This window comes from Xenopus tropicalis, chromosome 3 (genome assembly GCF_000004195.4).
Source record: "Xenopus tropicalis strain Nigerian chromosome 3, UCB_Xtro_10.0, whole genome shotgun sequence".
NCBI classification, from domain to species: domain Eukaryota; kingdom Metazoa; phylum Chordata; class Amphibia; order Anura; family Pipidae; genus Xenopus; species Xenopus tropicalis.
Window position 1 is genome coordinate 60,571,887 of NC_030679.2, and position 16,252 is coordinate 60,588,138.

The window sequence follows — 16,252 nt, forward strand, 5'->3', positions numbered from 1 at the left end:
GTTTCATGCCCTTACCTTGGTGATACTCGGTATTCTACAACGAAGAGTGATGATATATATTGATGGTGGCATGGTGGTGCAGTGGTCAGCGCTACTGCCTTGCAGTGTTGGGTCCTGAGTTAATTTCCAGCAAGTTTGTATGTTCTTCCCATGTCTGCGTAGGTTTTCTCCCACAGCCCAACAAAAACAGGTTAATTAATTCATAATAAAATTGACCATAGTATGGTAGGAATTTACATTGTAAGCTCCTCTGGAGCTGGTACTGATTAAACACACCTGCAGGTGCTTGTGCTTTAGGCTGATGCCACACAAGGCGTAGGGCTGATATTTTCGGCAAGCGGAAAAACGCTTGGTGAAAATTCATCCCTACGCCTGCTACTTGTGCCTGCACCCGAATGAATGGAATACACTCGGGTGCAGGCACATGTAGCCAATATACGCATGAAAACGCAAGACTTTGCATTCTCGCGCGTTTTCATGCGTATATCGGCTACATGTGCCTGCACCCGAGCGTATTCCATTCATTCAGGTGCAGGCACAAGTAGCAGCTGTAGGGCTGAATTTTCGCAAGGGTTTTTCCGCTTGCCGAAAATATCAGCCCTACGCCTCGTGTGACATCAGCCTTAAAGTAAATGTAATGAAGTGTGCATATTAAAGCAAAATCAGGGCTGCTCAGGAACACTGGTTCTTGGTCTGGGAGTAGACCTGCTAGCACTGCTTGGCTTGCATCCTCTCTACCATAAACATACAGGGTTCATTTACAAACACAGCACAATATGCAAACTTGTTTTTACAACTATGCAGAAAATGCATACCTCCCAACATTTGAAAAATTTAAAGAGGAACAAAAAGAAATGGTGCGCATGATGCGGCTAATTTTCTTTTACCACACCCATTTTTTGACCACACCCCCTAAATATCAGTCACATTTTACAAAAGTTGGCCGGTTATTGAAAGTTTGAACATATTTCTGGGGGTTTTGGTATCTTGTTTTATGTTTTCCCACAAAAGACCTGTTAATCTTATTAGTTACAATTGTATCTTAGTGCAGGTGTAGCATGTTACGTTTTCTGGGCTCTCTGCCAAAAGCTACTTATTTAATTAAGTTTGAGAAACATTGTATCTTTTTTATCATTCAGTGCAGATTCAGTACAGGAGATCAAAGGGAAATTAGGGAATTTTCAGTAAGAATCTGGGACTTTCATAGTAACCCCTCACTCATGCAAAAGTAAGGATCTGGAAGCACAGAAAAAATTATGTAAACAACTGTGTAAAGTAAATATTGAATTTATCAAGGTGTGCGTTTTATTTTACACCGCCTAAATACTGAATTTGACACCATTATTTTACACCACTTCAGACCTCACATAATCTGTTAAAGCAAATGGGAAAAATGCAGGCATCTTCTGGCAGAAGCTGCTCTAGAAAAACCTGTAAAAAAAAAAAAAAAACACGATGGATGAATAATACCATATTTTCTCACAGAATTTTCAAACGACAGCTTACTTTTATGGGAGATATTTAGACAGAGGTACATGGTCACTGAAAATCAATAAACATTGTGATAAATATGCCATTTTTTACACAGCAATGCCCGGTGATGAGTAGTCTATTTGGTTGACATTTTTTTTTATACTGAATTATAAATACAGGTATGGGAACCGTTATCCAGAATGCTCGGGACCTGAAGTTCTGGATAAGGGATCTTTCCATAATTCATATCTCCTTTAATCTGCTAAAAAAATTATTTAAACACAAATTAAACCCAATAGGATTGTTTTAGCTCTGTTAAGGATAAATTCTTAATTAGTAGGGATCAACTTTTTATGGATTATTACAGAGAAAGGGAAATCATTTTTAAAAATGTGAATTATTTGATTAAAATGGAGTCTATGGGAAATGACGTTTCTGTAATTCGGAACTTTGTGGATAATGGGTTTCCAGATAAGGGGTCCAATACTGTAGTTCAAATTGGTCTTATCTACTTTTGCTAAAATTATTCCCATATTAAGCCAATGAAGCCTTATTATACAAGGTTTATAAAGATAAAGCTGCTTGGAATAAAACAAAAGAATTCACTAATTAAAATCGGCGCAGCCACGTAAAAAAAGTTGCACGCGACAACCCCATTTTGCAAATTTTCAGCAAATCGAAGTGGGACAGATTCGCACATTGCTAATTAAGATAAATGAAAATTATTAAAACCAAATAAAAGATTGTCTTTCATTCCCTTGCAGCCAGAGGAATATTTATCATGTTATCATCATTATTATTCATTATTTATAAAGCATTATCACTTCACTTCAGTCCCTACCCCAGTGGAACTTAACATCACTGTCCATATAACAAATGCTATTTATTTAATAAGTAGTCCTACACTTTCTGTAACCGTTATAGCTCTTCATATTTACACTAATTTCAAGTCATCCATCTAACCAGAATTCAATGTTTATCATGAACTTTTAGAAGCTGTAATGTTTGTGCCATCATTTTTGGCAGTTGGTTATATTGTTACTGGAATTTTTACAATTGTGTCCCCTGTCAGATTACAATATAACAAGGAGAGAAGGATCAAGAGGTGTCAGAGTGACTGTTACTGTGTTCTCTCCGGCTGATCAGAAACTACATTAGGCTCACTCTGCATTACCATACATTTTAAATCTCTCCATCTGTTGTCTTTAAACAGCTTGCAGTATCCCTCTGTACAGATTAAATGGTCAGCAACCGCAGTGTCCTCTGTAACATAGACAACTTAGGGGCATATTTATTATGCTGTTTAAAAAACGGCAAGAAAATTTGCCACACATCACCAGGCTTCGCTGTGTAAAAATGGCATAAAATCGGCGTAATTTTTACACGTTTTTTCTTCCCCCGGAACTTATGGAAAATGGCGTAATATCCGGCATTCAGACGGCGATCTTTTCCATTTATTTTACACAGCTTTTTACTCCATTTTTTCGGTGAATTAGTTTTACACAGCATAATAAATATGCCCCTTAGAGTACATAATAAAGTGCTTGTTTTTGAATTATTTACCTCTTTTTGACTGTAAGGCTGTCTGCATTTTGTAACATGACCAGAACTTCAACACAGTGGTTGTGGGAAAGCAAAGTGAACTATACTACTATATATTTAGTGGAGCATCCTAATTTTTGAAAATATAGAAATAGGTATATTATTATTTCTTCCTAGCATGCAAACTCCAGTTTTTATATATTGCTTCACTGTTTCTTTACTGGCTTTATTGCAATAATTTTAATGTCAGTAAGTGATAACAAATATGTTGAAAGTAGCAAACTGGCTATCTTAGCTCTCTGTCACCTCAAGTCTTATATGTTCAGTCCATTGCTGTGCAATTAGAGGAAACAGAAGCTAATATGCTGCACTGAAGCGTTTGCAGGAAGTTTTAGTGACCTAACTGAAGGCAGGGTTACGTGAGACTTGTCCCATTTCTTCCATCTGAAGTTCAACTTGCATTGCGTGCTCATTAGGTGCAACAGATAGCATATAATGATTGGAAAATACTATTGGAATCAATTAAGCAAGAACAAATGTTTCTTATTTCATTGCAATTACTTTCTGCTCCATGAGGAAAGAAAAAATTAAATTTGATTTGGTTTGCTTGATAATTATTGAAATACTTAAAATGTTTGAACTATTTTCAACCACTTGTCTTTCACCTGAACAAATGAAAAAGGAAGGGGTCTGTAAACAAGACGGAGCTAGTGTTTTTTTTAGGTATGCTGGCTAAAGAATTGTCATAGTTAGAAACAAATTAATTCTGGTCTGGTATGGAAATTAACATTTTACAATAATGTTTGCAAATTTACACTAGAATTTCACCATACGTTTTATTTTGCTGGAGAAAAAAATTCAAACAAGAAAAAATACGAGGAAAAAATGCCATTGACTCCAGCACATTCAGTGGAAGAAAAAACATCCATGGACTCCAATGCATTCAGTGAAAGACAAAACATTGATCATTGACTTCAACACATTTTGGCTTGTGAAAATTTGTAGGAAAAATTACCCATTGACCAGTGCATTTGTCATGAGAAAAAATGAAGGGAAGTGAAAAGAGAGGTGTGAAGGGGAATCAGGGAAACAAAGTGACATAGGAAATATTATTGTAACAAAAAGCAATGTTTACTACACACCATACTGTATGTTGCTATTTTATCCTTGAAAAAGGATGGTGGTCACTTTTTGACCACCACAAACAACTCACTTGAATAGAAACACACTAACCAAACTGATCATGGGAAATTTTTGCTAAAATAGATATAAGTGCAGGAACGATTCTAATAATTATTTTGAATTTTAGTAACTGACATATTATTATGTACAATTCAGTGTATGCTTTCTTTCTGTAAACCAGTACGTGACACTTGAATGAGATTTTTGGAAATCAACTTAATTAGGTTTTATAAGATTTAAAATGGTTTAGAAAACTATGTGACAATATTATTAAACAGGTGTCAACAAAATCCCTTACATATTGTGAGTTCTAACTTTTTTACTCATTTTAAGTGTGCTACCTTGTAAATAAACTGTTTAGTTCACTTGCTAAGACATTGCTGGATTTTGAATACAGACCAAATTGAGTAAAATAATCCATTTGAGACAGAGTTTAATCCCAGCTGGGTGCGTAGTTTCTATTCACATGCACATCTTAACACACTGAACTGTAGCTATATAATGACTAGCCAGTACACGTGGGATACAGTTGTAGCCTGATTACTTTCCTTGTTATGACTATTATTAGCTATGGTCCAGAATACAAGCAATCTTACTTGAATGTGAGCATGTTTTACAAATTGACATTTTTAACAATACTTCCATAAGCTCCTGCAAATTGGCTTCTTGACATGGTCTAATGTGAAGTAAAACAGCTTGGTCACTTAATGTTTTGCATTTACTTGTCAATAGAAAGGTTTCTACACAAAAATACAGAATAGAGTGATTGATCTTTATTTTACAATTACTATGGTCATCTCTAGTTTACATGTATTTGACTCTTAGGGGCTTATTTATTATTGTTAGAACCTCTGGGCTCAAGCACAGAACTGATCTCATTTGTGGCTTCCATTTTCAATTACCTCAGTTTGCAGTGGGTTTTTAAAAATAGAATAAAAAGCTCAGCACCTAAAACCTGCCATATGATATTCTCCATATAATCTCTTCATATCATATAAGAAGTGCAGGAACTGTGTGTGAGAGTTTAACCAGGGGTGAAGTTGGGCATGACTGTGTCAGGGTTATAAGCAGGCATGGGAATTAGTAGAAGACGTAGGTATTGACAAACTATTCAAAATCAGGAAGAAGGTAGGTAGAGTGTTTTAATGGGTCTCATTCTGGAAGCCAGATTTTACTTAGGGCAGTGACATAACTTATCTTTGAACCAAAGAATTCATGGATATGTTAGTTAGAATGTGGGTACAGAGAAGGGTACAGGCAGCCCTGGATTTATAGTTGATGTGCCCCTAGGCCACCTTACATCTCACCCTGCCCCCCCCCCCCCTAGAATGCACAGTTGCACCTTTCTTCAGCTTCTCCCCACCATTCCTCCATCCCCATCCTGTCCATACTTGCTTCCGCTCCTCAAGTTGTCCCGAAGCATTGAGGAATTGGAGCACATAAGAGTTAAACAAATCTTCTGCTCGCCTATTTCCCCAGTCCTCCAGAAAAAAACAAATGCGGCTGGGCAGCATGCCTCCCCTTGCATTGCACCTTCCCAGGCCCAAGCCTAAGTGGCCTTCCCACAAATCTGGGCCTGGGTACAAGACAACATAAGACAGGGAAGAAAATGTGAAAAGAAGGGATATAGGAGGGTTTGTAGCAAGGGTATATAAAGTGGTTATGTGACCAGAATTTGCAGACATACTGTATATACTGAGAACAAACAAAAACAATGGGTAGGAGAAGATAGTGGGTAGAAGCAGGAATGTGAAGGTAGTAGCACTGTTTAAACTATTTAAATGTAACAAGGACAGTCATAGAAAAGGTGATTTAGGCAGTCACCTACAGTAAGTTTTGGGCAGCTAAGTGGGTCCTAACCTACAGCTGAGACAGCTAGTTATAGAAGGGAATTAAGCTCCTGTTCCTTTGTTAAAGTAGATATTATTGTTTGAAAGCATTTATGGCAAAGTACACATGCACTCTTGGTCTTATATTCATGGAATTTTCCCTAGATAGGCAGGCGAAGAAGATAGGCAAAGGTAGGCCTAGTTAGTTGGCAGGATATTTTCAGCTATATGCCTAAATCACTCCAGGAGTGATAAAAGTAATCGAGCTAGTGAGCCAAGTAGAGTTAGTATGAACTAGAGTGCTGAGTATACTGCCCAAGTGTAGGAACCTGTGTGTACAGAACTAAGGGTAGAAGTTGTCCTACTTAGGTTCCACTTAAGAGTCCTGAAAGAGTCCTGAAAGCCGGGGAGACTTTTGCAAGTTGATTATCAGTTATCCTTACTCACTCCTGAAGAGTATTTGTGAGTACATATGCTAAATATTTTGCTACCTCAACTAGATTATCTCCAAATATGTACCTGTCAATAAAGAAGTTATTGTTTATTGTTAAGAACCACTGGCACCCGTTTTGATGTTTCAACCTGAGATATATAGTTCCACAATACCCTGCCTTCAACATACATGAGGGTCACTCCTGATAATTAAGTGTCAGTTGCATAATCTACAAAGCAGATAGTCTCTAGAGTAGTAAGCACCTCCATCTAAGTATCACAAATGCAAATGTATTTCCAGTAAAAGTGAAAAATGCTAAGGGCAGGGTCATAGTAAAGATGGAAATAAATAAGGAAACACAATTTACCTGTAGATAAAAATGAGAGACTCCTTGTTAAACTCTTGATTAGGTATGAAGAGCAATTTTCAACCTACATATTTTTAAATGTCATTGTGAACTTTTTATTTTTAGAAAAAATAAAATTGTTGTATGGCTGGCATGATTGAATGCTGCAAGACTATTGTCACTTGGGTCATTTAAGAACATAACATGGGTAAAAATATTTTTTCACCAAATAGAATGTGTGCCACACTTGGCAACTGTAGGAGACCCTAGGCACAGGTCTTTGTGCTCCAGATTGAAGAAGGAAGAACTGTGTTTCTCACATGAATATAGTGTTAGCTGTTTTTGTCTGCCCTATATATATGCAATCTAAGAAGTGCCAATGGGGGCAAGACGCAGTGACCCCTACACTATGATATGAAGTTTGGAAAAAGGAACAGGCTGTACAAATTAATAAATAAGGCCTATGATTTGCTAGAGAAAATATTTGTTATGGCAGTATATTTACTTAAAATCTTAGTTCACTTTAAAAACACCTGTAGGAAGAAAATGAGCTGTTGTATATTTATAGTGTAACAGAGACAGCAGAATTAACATTTTATAGTGAAAAATAGTCAGCTAATTGTTCACAGATTATGAACATCAAGCGCTAACTGATATGTTTTATCCACAGGGGGCAGCCCTAATTCGAATGCTGGCTAATTTTATGGGTCATAAAGTGTTTCAGAGAGGACTACAAGTAAGTCAAAATGTCTTTTATATCTAATTCATACCGTAATAATCAGGTTCTCATGATTTTAAAACTCTGTTAATGACTTTGGGTATATTGCTTGGTGTTTAAATAAGTGAGTATATAAAAAAGTAATCTCCTTGTAAAATATATTAACTGTCACTATAAATAAAATGTCAGCTATATTCACATGGTCTGTTGCCAACATAAAGTAATGTTATATATCTGTTGGAGAAATTCATTATGTGCATTTACAAATCTATTTTTGGTTAGCCTGTTGTTCAGATGAATCAATTATGTATGTAATTAAAGGGACACCATTAACATTTCTTGTATGTTAAAGGAACAGTAACACTAAAAAATAAAAATGTTTTAAAATAATTAAAATATAATGTACTGTTGCCCTGCACTGGTAAAAGTTGCGTGTTTGCTTCAGAAACCCTACTATAGTTACAAGAAATAGTTGCTGTGTAGCCATGGGGGCAGCCATTTAAATTGAAAGAAGGAGAAAATGCACAGGTTACATAAGAAGATACCAGATAAACTGTGTAGAATACAATGGGAATCTGCTACTTATCTGTTATCTGCTTAGTAACCTGTGCCTTTTCTCCTTTTTTCAATTTAAATGGCTGCCCCCATGGCTACACAGCAGGGTATTTATATAAGCTGTAGTAGTGTTTATGAAGAAAACGCACAACTTTTACCAGTGCAGAGCAATAGTATATAATATATTAATTATTTTTATACACTTTCATTTTTTGGTGTTACTGTTCCTTTAACCTTTTTAGTGCCACAGGACGTAGAATCTACGTCCTGTGTATCAAAGGACCAAAGTGCCACAGAACGTAGATTCTACGTCCTGCTGCACTTCCGGTTTTGGGAGCGGAGGAATGGCTTTTCAAGCCATTCCTTCGCTCCCCACTCGTTCCCCAGCCTCCAGACAACAGTCAGAGGTGGGGAACGAGTGGCCCCTGGGTAGCGATTGCCCAGGGGCCCCATGATACATACCTGCCATCCACGTGGCTTTCTGTGCAGCTCCTCTCCCTTCCGCAGCTTCCCCCTCTGGCCCCCCTGCTTCCTGACACGCCCCCTCACATGATCTACTGCTGCTGGGCCAGATCGAGTTTCTCCTGCAGATCCTGATCTTCTAGACCCCAAGTAAGTGGCAAATACACACACAAACACACAATCACACATTTATTACACAAATACACACTTATACTCACACTTACACCCACACACATGCATTTTTGGGAGGTTTTCAAACATTTATCACTTACAGCACTTAGAGAAACTCACACTTGCTTGCACACTCGCACACATGCACACAAAACACATTTTACACACATGTACACACACACTTACACACTTATGTAATTTTGTAATTATTTTTTTTTTTCTAATCGCATCGTTTTTATTCTTGCCTGAAAAAAATGTTTTATTGCCATTGCGGATAGTGTATTCGCTAACCGCACTGCGCAATACCTTTTGTGTATTATTTTGGTGTTTCTACTACATTTTCTGTGATTTTGGTGGATTTTTGGGTATTTTACTGCATGTTTAGCCATTTTATAGCATTTTCAGTTATGCATAGTTGTTGTTTGCTTGACTTTGTCTGTAAAACTTATTTGCCCTAGCCAAAATACTCAAACGGTTATTCTGCCCGCAGATATTATTAGGCAAAAAAAAAAAAAAATGATTTTAGTGATTTTTTTTATCTTTATCAATTTTATTGCTTTTTACATTGTTCTTTGTTACTTGTCTTTGCACATGGACATTTTGTCTGCTGTATTTCAATTTGGCATCCTCTGTACCCCACATAGTTTGGTAAATCTATTCATATTGGGCATCAAACTGTTCAGTAGACTAGTGGCGTTCATACTTAGAGTGTTTTATGTTGGTACGTTACTAAATGTGGGGTACATAATGGGGCAACATGCAAGCTTTGTGACGATTTTCAGAAATGTCACAAAAACAGTTCTGTTTAGCATAGCTTTGTAATTTGGTAGTTTGCAGTAGAAAGTTTTATTTACCCATTTTTGTTTTGTCAGAATGTGTACTTTCGGAAAATATATGGGTTTCTAGGGTGTCTTTACTGTTAGGTGGTCGTATGGCACATAATACACATACCGGGTGCAAAAACTGCATGAGCCGAAGCATCTTATGTGAAAATTCATATGCACTATTTTTACTTGGGTGCCCCTGTACCCCACATAGTTTGGTAAATCTATGCATATAGGGCATCAAACTGTTCAGTAGACCCCTGGCGTTCATATTTAGAATGTTTTATGTTGATACGGTACAAAATGTGGGGGTACATAATGGGGTAAAATGCAAGCTTTGTGACAATTTTCAGAAATGTCATAAAAACCGTTCTGTTTAGCATAGCTTTGTAGTTTGGTAGTTTGTAGTAGAAAGATGTATTTACCCATTTTTGTTTTGTCAGAATGTGTACTTTCGGAAAATATATGGTTTTCTAGGGTCTCCTTACTGTTAGGTGGTCGTATGGCACATAATACACATACCGGGTGCAAAAACTGCATGAGCCGAAGCATCTTATGTGAAAATTCATATGCACTATTTTTACTTGGGTGCCCCTGTACCCCACATAGTTTGGTAAATCTATGCATATAGGGCATCAAACTGTTCAGTAGACCCCTGGCGTTCATATTTAGAATGTTTTATGTTGATACGGTACAAAATGTGGGGGTACATAATGGGGTAAAATGCAAGCTTTGTGACAATTTTCAGAAATGTCATAAAAACCGTTCTGTTTAGCATAGCTTTGTAGTTTGGTAGTTTGTAGTAGAAAGATGTATTTACCCATTTTTGTTTTGTCAGAATGTGTACTTTCGGAAAATATATGGTTTTCTAGGGTCTCCTTACTGTTAGGTGGTCGTATGGCACATAATACACATACCGGGTGCAAAAACTGCATGAGCCGAAGCATCTTATGTGAAAATTCATATGCACTATTTTTACTTGGGTGCCCCTGTACCCCACATAGTTTGGTAAATCTATGCATATAGGGCATCAAACTGTTCAGTAGACCCCTGGCGTTCATATTTAGAATGTTTTATGTTGATACGGTACAAAATGTGGGGGTACATAATGGGGTAAAATGCAAGCTTTGTGACAATTTTCAGAAATGTCATAAAAACCGTTCTGTTTAGCATAGCTTTGTAGTTTGGTAGTTTGTAGTAGAAAGATGTATTTACCCATTTTTGTTTTGTCAGAATGTGTACTTTCGGAAAATATATGGTTTTCTAGGGTCTCCTTACTGTTAGGTGGTCGTATGGCACATAATACACATACCGGGTGCAAAAACTGCATGAGCCGAAGCATCTTATGTGAAAATTCATATGCACTATTTTTACTTGGGTGCCCCTGTACCCCACATAGTTTGGTAAATCTATGCATATAGGGCATCAAACTATTCAGTAGACCCCTGGCGTTCATATTTAGAATGTTTTATGTTGATACGGTACAAAATGTGGGGGTACATAATGGGGTAAAATGCAAGCTTTGTGACAATTTTCAGAAATGTCATAAAAACCGTTCTGTTTAGCATAGCTTTGTAGTTTGGTAGTTTGTAGTAGAAAGATGTATTTACCCATTTTTGTTTTGTCAGAATGTGTACTTTCAGAAAATATATGGTTTTCTAGGGTCTCCTTACTGTTAGGTGGTCGTATGGCACATAATACACATACCGGGTGCAAAAACTGCATGAGCCGAAGCATCTTATGTGAAAATTCATATGCACTATTTTTACTTGGGTGCCCCTGTACCCCACATAGTTTGGTAAATCTATGCATATAGGGCATCAAACTGTTCAGTAGACCCCTGGCGTTCATATTTAGAATGTTTTATGTTGATACGGTACAAAATGTGGGGGTAAATAATGGGGTAAAATGCAAGCTTTGTGACAATTTTCAGAAATGTCATAAAAACCGTTCTGTTTAGCATAGCTTTGTAGTTTGGTAGTTTGTAGTAGAAAGATGTATTTACCCATTTTTGTTTTGTCAGAATGTGTACTTTCAGAAAATATATGGTTTTCTAGGGTCTCCTTACTGTTAGGTGGTCGTATGGCACATAATACACATACCGGGTGCAAAAACTGCATGAGCCGAAGCATCTTATGTGAAAATTCATATGCACTATTTTTACTTGGGTGCCCCTGTACCCCACATAGTTTGGTAAATCTATGCATATAGGGCATCAAACTGTTCAGTAGACCCCTGGCGTTCATATTTAGAATGTTTTATGTTGATACGGTACAAAATGTGGGGTACATAATGGGGTAAAATGCAAGCTTTGTGACAATTTTCAGAAATGTCAAAAAAATCGTTCTGTTTAGCATAGCTTTGTAGTTTGGTAGTTTGCAGTAGAAAGATGTATTTACCCATTTTTGTTTTGTCAGATTGTGTACTTTCGGAAAATGTATAATTTTCTAGGGTCTCCTTACTGTTAGGGGGTCTTATGCCGCATAATGCACATGCCGGTAGCTTATATTGCAGTGTATACACTTTGTATGCACTAACTTCCTTTTGGGGTCTCTAAATGCCAGATACATCAGTGATCCTATGCACAATGGGCATCAAACTGTTCAGCGGACCCTTGGTTTTCATATTTAGGGTGTGTTTTCTTCGTACCTAATGTTATGTGGGAGATATGGTGCTTGAAAGTGGAAGATTTGATGTGATTTTCAGGTATTTCACCAAAACTAGCAATTTTGGGAAAGTACTGCGACTCTGTAGTTTGGAGTAGAAAGACATGGGTACCAATTTTGAATTCGCCCGAATGTGTACTTTCCAAAAATATATGGTTTTGGGGGGTCAATGTATTTTTGTGTGTTTTTACCCCACAGAAAATGCAGTAATCGTGTTGAATTTTCAGTAGCTAAAGAGACCTCTGGGGCAATCTCTATGCACTGACGTCCTTATGGGGTCTCTAAATGCCAGATACAGTGCTGATCCTATGCACAATGGGCATCAAACTGTTCAGCGGACCCTTGGCTTTCATATTTGAGGGTGTGTTTTCTTGGTACCTAATGTTATGTGGGAGATATGGTGCTTGAAACTGGAAGATTTGATGTGATTTTCAGGTATTTCACCAAAACTAGCAATTTTGGGAAAGCACTGCGACTCTGTAGTTTGGAGTAGAAAGACATGGGTACCAATTTTGAATTCGCCCGAATGTGTACTTTCCAAAAATATATGGTTTTGGGGGGTCAATGTATTTTTGTGTGTTTTTACCCCACAGAAAATGCAGTAATCGTGTTGAATTTTCAGTAGCTAAAGAGACCTCTGGGGCAATCTCTATGCACTGACATCCTTATGGGGTCTCTAAATGCCAGATACAGTGCTGATCCTATGCACAATGGGCATCAAACTGTTCAGCGGACCCTTGGCTTTCATATTTAGGGTGTGTTTTCTTGGTACCTAATGTTATGTGGGAGATATGGTGCTTGAAAGTGGAAGATTTGATGTGATTTTCAGGTATTTCACCAAAACTAGCAATTTTGGGAAAGCACTGCGACTCTGTAGTTTGGAGTAGAAAGACATGGGTACCAATTTTGAATTCGCCCGAATGTGTACTTTCCAAAAATATATGGTTTTAGGGGGTCAATGTATTTTTTTGTGTTTTTACCCCACAGAAAATGCAGTAAACGTGTTGAATTTTCAGTAGCTAAAGAGACCTCTGGGGCAATCTCTATGCACTGACGTCCTTATGGGGTCTCTAAATGCCAGATACAGTGCTGATCCTATGCACAATGGGCATCAAACTGTTCAGCGGACCCTAGGCTTTCATATTTCGGGTGTGTTTTCTTGGTACCTAATGTTATGTGGGAGATAAGGTGCTTGAAAGTGGAAGATTTGATGTGTTTTTCAGGTATTTCACCAAAACTAGCAATTTTGGGAAAGCACTGCGACTCTGTAGTTTGGAGTAGAAAGACATGGGTACCAATTTTGAATTCGCCCGAATGTGTACTTTCCAAAAATATATGGTTTTGGGGGGTCAATGTATTTTTTTGTGTTTTTACCCCACAGAAAATGCAGTAAACGTGTTGAATTTTCAGTAGCTAAAGAGACCTCTCGGGCAATCTCTATGCACTGACATCCTTATGGGGTCTCTAAATGCCAGATACAGTGCTGATCCTATGCACAATGGGCATCAAACTGTTCAGCGGACCCTTGGCTTTCATATTTAGGGTGTGTTTTCTTGGTACCTAATGTTATGTGGGAGATATGGTGCTTGAAAGTGGAAGATTTGATGTGATTTTCAGGTATTTCACCACAACTAGCAATTTTGGGAAAGCACTGCGACTCTGTAGTTTGGAGTAGAAAGACATGGGTACCAATTTTGAATTCGCCCGAATGTGTACTTTCCAAAAATATATGGTTTTGGGGGGTCAATGTATTTTTTTGTGTTTTTACCCCACAGAAAATGCAGTAAACGTGTTGAATTTTCAGTAGCTAAAGAGACCTCTGGGGCAATCTCTATGCACTGACGTCCTTATGGGGTCTCTAAATGCCAGATACAGTGCTGATCCTATGCACAATGGGCATCAAACTGTTCAGCGGACCCTAGGCTTTCATATTTCGGGTGTGTTTTCTTGGTAGCTAATGTTATGTGGAAGATAAGGTGCTTGAAAGTGGAAGATTTGATGTGATTTTCAGGTATTTCACCAAAACTAGCAATTTTGGGAAAGCACTGCGACTCTGTAGTTTGGAGTAGAATGACATGGGTACCAATTTTGAATTTGCCCGAATGTGTACTTTCCAAAAATATATGGTTTTGGGGGGTCAATGTATTTTTTTTGTGTTTTTACCCCACAGAAAATGCAGTAAACGTGTTGAATTTTCAGTAGCTAAAGAGACCTCTGGGGCAATCTCTATGCACGGACGTCCTTATGGGGTCTCTAAATGCCAGATACAGTGCTGATCCTATGCACAATGGGCATCAAACTGTTCAGCGGACCCTAGGCTTTCATATTTTGGGTGTGTTTTCTTGGTACCTAATGTTATGTGGGAGATATGGTGCTTGAAACTGGAAGATTTGATGTGATTTTCAGGTATTTCACCAAAACTAGCAATTTTGGGAAAGCACTGCGACTCTGTAGTTTGGAGTAGAATGACATGGGTACCAATTTTGAATTCGCCCGAATGTGTACTTTCCAAAAATATATGGTTTTGGGGGGTCAATGTATTTTTTTGGGTTTTTACCCCACAGAAAATGCAGTAAACGTATTGAATTTTCAGTAGCTAAAGAGATCTCCTGGGCAATTTGTATGCACTAACTTCCTTATGGGGTCTCTAAATGCCAGATACATTGGTGTTCCTATGCACAATGGGCATCAAACTGTTCAGCGGACCCTTGGCTTTCATATTTAGGGTGTGTTCTTTTGGTACCTAATGTTATGTGGGAGATAAGGTGCTTGAAAGTGGAAGATTTGATGTGATTTTTAGGTATTTCATCAAAACTGGCAATTTTGGGAAAGAATTGCGACTCAGTAGTTTGGAGTAGAAAGACATGGGTACCAATTTTGAATTCGTCCGAATGTGTACTTTCCAAAAATATATGATTTTGGGGGGTCAATGTATTTTTTTGTGTTTTTACCCTACAGAAAATGCAGTAAATGTGTTGAATTTTCAGTAGCTAAAGAGATCTCCTGGGCAATTTGTATGTACTAACTTCCTTTTGGGGTCTCTAAATTCCAGATACATCGGTGATCCTATGCACAATGGGCATCAAACTGTTCAGTGGACCCCTGGCTTTCATATTTAGGGTGTTTTTTCTTCGTACCTAATGTTATGTGGGAGATAAGGTGCTTGAAAATGGAAGATTTGAGGTGATTTTTTAGAATTTTCATAATTTTTTATAGAAAATGCTAAATTCAGTAAAGCATTGCCGTTTGGTACTTAGGAGTTGGAAGACATAGTTACCCATTTCGGATTCGTCAGAATGTGTAGTTTTCAAAAATGTATGGTTTCCTGGGGTAAACCTAATGTTCCAGGATTTTTGGCTTTGGAATGTAAAGTATGCCGTATTCTGCTGTAATGCTTTGAAAATTTAGTAATTTACTGCTGGGAGTTTTTGATCTATAGAAGTCAGAAATCTCAATAAAACTATACATATCAGGTATTGGCACGTTCGGGAGACATGAGGCTTTCCAAATCAGTTGAATTTTTGTCCATAAAATAAAATGTGTTTCTGGTAGAAATCCTTATATCATGAAAAATAGCATTTTTTCTTTTTTTTTTTGTATTTCAAGCTCTAAATCTTGTTCCAGAAGTGGAAATACACAAAAACTCAGGTAGATTTGGAAAGCTCAGGTTCTCCTGAAAAAAACAATATATAGTTTGCCTACCTAAACTTAACCCTGCCCCCAGTAAAAGCCCCTACATTGAGAGAGCACAGAATGTTCACAAAACGTCTGGCACTGGGGGGAACTGAAATGACGAATTCGGCTGGCACTTAAAGGGTTAATGCCAACATCTGATATTTTACCACCACCCTGTTTTCAACTCTATATTAGACTGATCACTTAGTTTGAAGTCACTAAGGAATGCAAGAATTCACTTGTGTAGTAGGCACGAGCAGAGATCAGCTTTTTCAAAATATATTGATCATGACTTAAGCCAGCCTACATGAAAATAAAGGAACATGGCCAAATTATATAGCATCGGTATAAATATGTGTATTTCTATATTATATAG

At 37.6% G+C, this 16,252-nt stretch overlaps 1 protein-coding gene across 1 annotated transcript in view; it reads left to right on the forward strand.

Moving 5' to 3' along the window:
• The window catches only part of trhde (thyrotropin releasing hormone degrading enzyme), a 315,571-nt gene that overhangs the window by 193,444 nt on the left and 105,875 nt on the right, over positions 1 to 16,252 (forward strand). The window contains exon 7 of the mRNA XM_002939942.5: positions 7,476 to 7,541. Within this exon, the coding sequence (XP_002939988.3) occupies positions 7,476 to 7,541 (66 nt within the window). The remainder of the gene's footprint in view (positions 1 to 7,475; positions 7,542 to 16,252) is intronic.